The sequence below is a fragment of the Coregonus clupeaformis genome, chromosome 20 (genome assembly GCF_020615455.1).
Source record: "Coregonus clupeaformis isolate EN_2021a chromosome 20, ASM2061545v1, whole genome shotgun sequence".
NCBI lineage: Eukaryota > Metazoa > Chordata > Actinopteri > Salmoniformes > Salmonidae > Coregonus > Coregonus clupeaformis.
The window spans coordinates 57,504,165-57,506,664 of NC_059211.1; the positions used below are offsets into that span (position 1 = coordinate 57,504,165).

At 46.5% G+C, this 2,500-nt stretch overlaps 1 protein-coding gene across 1 annotated transcript in view; it reads right to left on the reverse strand.

Moving 5' to 3' along the window:
- Nucleotides 1–2,500, reverse strand: part of oca2 (oculocutaneous albinism II) — a 187,140-nt gene that overhangs the window by 88,440 nt on the left and 96,200 nt on the right. Inside the window, exon 12 of the mRNA XM_041838659.2 lies at nt 1,684–1,740. Within this exon, the coding sequence (XP_041694593.1) occupies nt 1,684–1,740 (57 nt within the window). The remainder of the gene's footprint in view (nt 1–1,683; nt 1,741–2,500) is intronic.

Below are 2,500 nucleotides of genomic sequence, written 5' to 3' on the forward strand. Positions count from 1 at the left end.
CGCACTACTTTGGACCAGAGAATGGCACCCTATTCCCTATACAGCGCACTACTTTGGACCAGAGAATGGCACCCTATTCCCTATACAGCGCACTACTTTGGACCAGAGAATGGCACCCTGTTCCCTATACAGCGCACTACTTTGGACCAGAGAATGGCACCCTATTCCCTATACAGTGCACTACTTTGGACCAGAGAATGGCACCCTATTCCCTATACAGCGCACTACTTTGGACCAGAGAATGGCACCCTATTCCCTATACAGCGCACTACTTTAGACCAGAGAATGGCACCCTATTCCCTATACAGCGCACTACTTTGGACCAGAGAATGGCACCCTATTCCCTATACAGCGCACTACTTTAGACCAGAGAATGGCACCCTATTCCCTATACAGCGCACTACTTTGGACCAGAGAATGGCACCCTATTCCCTATACAGCGCACTACTTTAGACCAGAGAATGGCACCCTATTCCCTATACAGCGCACTACTTTGGACCAGAGAATGGCACCCTATTCCCTATACAGCGCACTACTTTGGACCAGAGAATGGCACCTATTCCCCTATACAGTGCACTACTTTAGACCAGAGAATGGCACCCTATTCCCTATACAGCGCACTACTTTGGACCAGAGAATGGCACCCTATTCCCTATATAGTGCACTACTTTAGACCAGAGAATGGCACCCTATTCCCTATACAGCGCACTACTTTAGACCAGAGAATGGCACCCTATTCCCTATACAGCGCACTACTTTGGACCAGAGAATGGCACCCTATTCCCTATATAGTGCACTACTTTAGACCAGAGAATGGCACCCTATTCCTATACAGCGCACTACTTTAGACCAGAGAATGGCACCCTATTCCCTATACAGCGCACTACTTTGGACCAGAGAATGGCACCCTATTCCCCTATAGTGCACTACTTTAGACCAGAGAATGGCACCCTATTCCCTATACAGCGCACTACTTTAGACCAGAGAATGGCACCCTATTCCCTATACAGCGCACTACTTTGGACCAGAGAATGGCACCCTATTCCCTATAGTGCACTACTTTAGACCAGAGAATGGCACCTATTCCCTATACAGCGCACTACTTTGGACCAGAGAATGGCACCCTATTCCCAATACAGCGCACTACTTTGGACCAGAGAATGGCACCCTATTCCCTATACAGCGCACTACTTTGGACCAGAGAATGGCACCCTATTCCCTATACAGCGCACTACTTTGGACCAGAGCCCATAGCTGCCATTTGGGATGCAGCCTGTTGACATGTCTGTAGTAGACAGCTGGCGTGTCCCACAGGCACAGACAGTGGTTAGACCCACTGGAAGCAACCTTTAGAGTCACTCAGGACAGTGTCACCGTTGACCAACTCGCCTTCACAGCACAGGGGTCAAAGAAGCCAGTTGACCAACTCACCTTCACAGCACAGGGGTCAAAGAAGCCAGTTGACCAACTCACCTTCACAGCACAGGGGTCAAAGAAGCCAGTTGACCAACTCACCTTCACAGCACAGGGGTCAAAGAAGCCAGTTGACCAACTCACCTTCACAGCACAGGGGTCAAAGAAGCCAGTTGACCAACTCACCTTCACAGCACAGGGGTCAAAGAAGCCAGTTGACCAACTCACCTTCACAGCACAGGGGTCAAAGAAGCCAGTTGACCAACTCACCTTCACAGCACAGTAGTCAAAGAAGCCCGTCTCGGAGAAGATGGCCACCAGAATCATCTGTAAGGGAAAGTGGAAACCTGTTGAGTATTTTCAAATACACAGCCCAAAACAATTACTTTTTTTGAATATTTAATTGGTTATTTGTAAAAAATAAAGGGTAGGGGAGGTAATGGCCGGAAGGGATGTAGCTCAGTTGGTAGAGCATGGCGTTTGCAACGCCAGGGTTGTGGGTTCGATTCCCACGGGGGGCCAGTATGAAAAAATTTATTATAATAATAATAATGTATGCACTCACTAACTGTAAGTCGCTCTGGATAAGAGTGTCTGCTAAATGACTGTAATGTAAATGTTAGTGAGCATTTCTTCTTTGCCAAGATAACCCATCAATCAACCTGACAGGTGTGGCATATCAAGAAGCTGATTAAACAGCATGATCATTACACAGGTGCATCTTGTGCTGGGGACAATAAAAGGCCACTCTGAAATGTGCAGTTTTGTCACAACACAATACCACAGATGTCTCAAGTTTTGAGGGAGCGTGCAATGGGCATGCTTACTGCAGGAATGTCCACCAGAGCTGTTGCCAGAGAATTGAATGTTAATTTCTCTAACATAAGTGTTGTTTTGAAATGGCCTGCGACATGGTTTATGAACAGGGCCTAAAGACAAACATTTTGGTCAACCACCCACTGTGATCAAAAAATCTACCAGCCACTTGGAATTCTTACCAGCAAATACATTTATTCACCATAATAACACCCAAAAACTTTTTTTTCCATATGTATTTTTACTCTCCAAAACAAAATTGGATGATAGA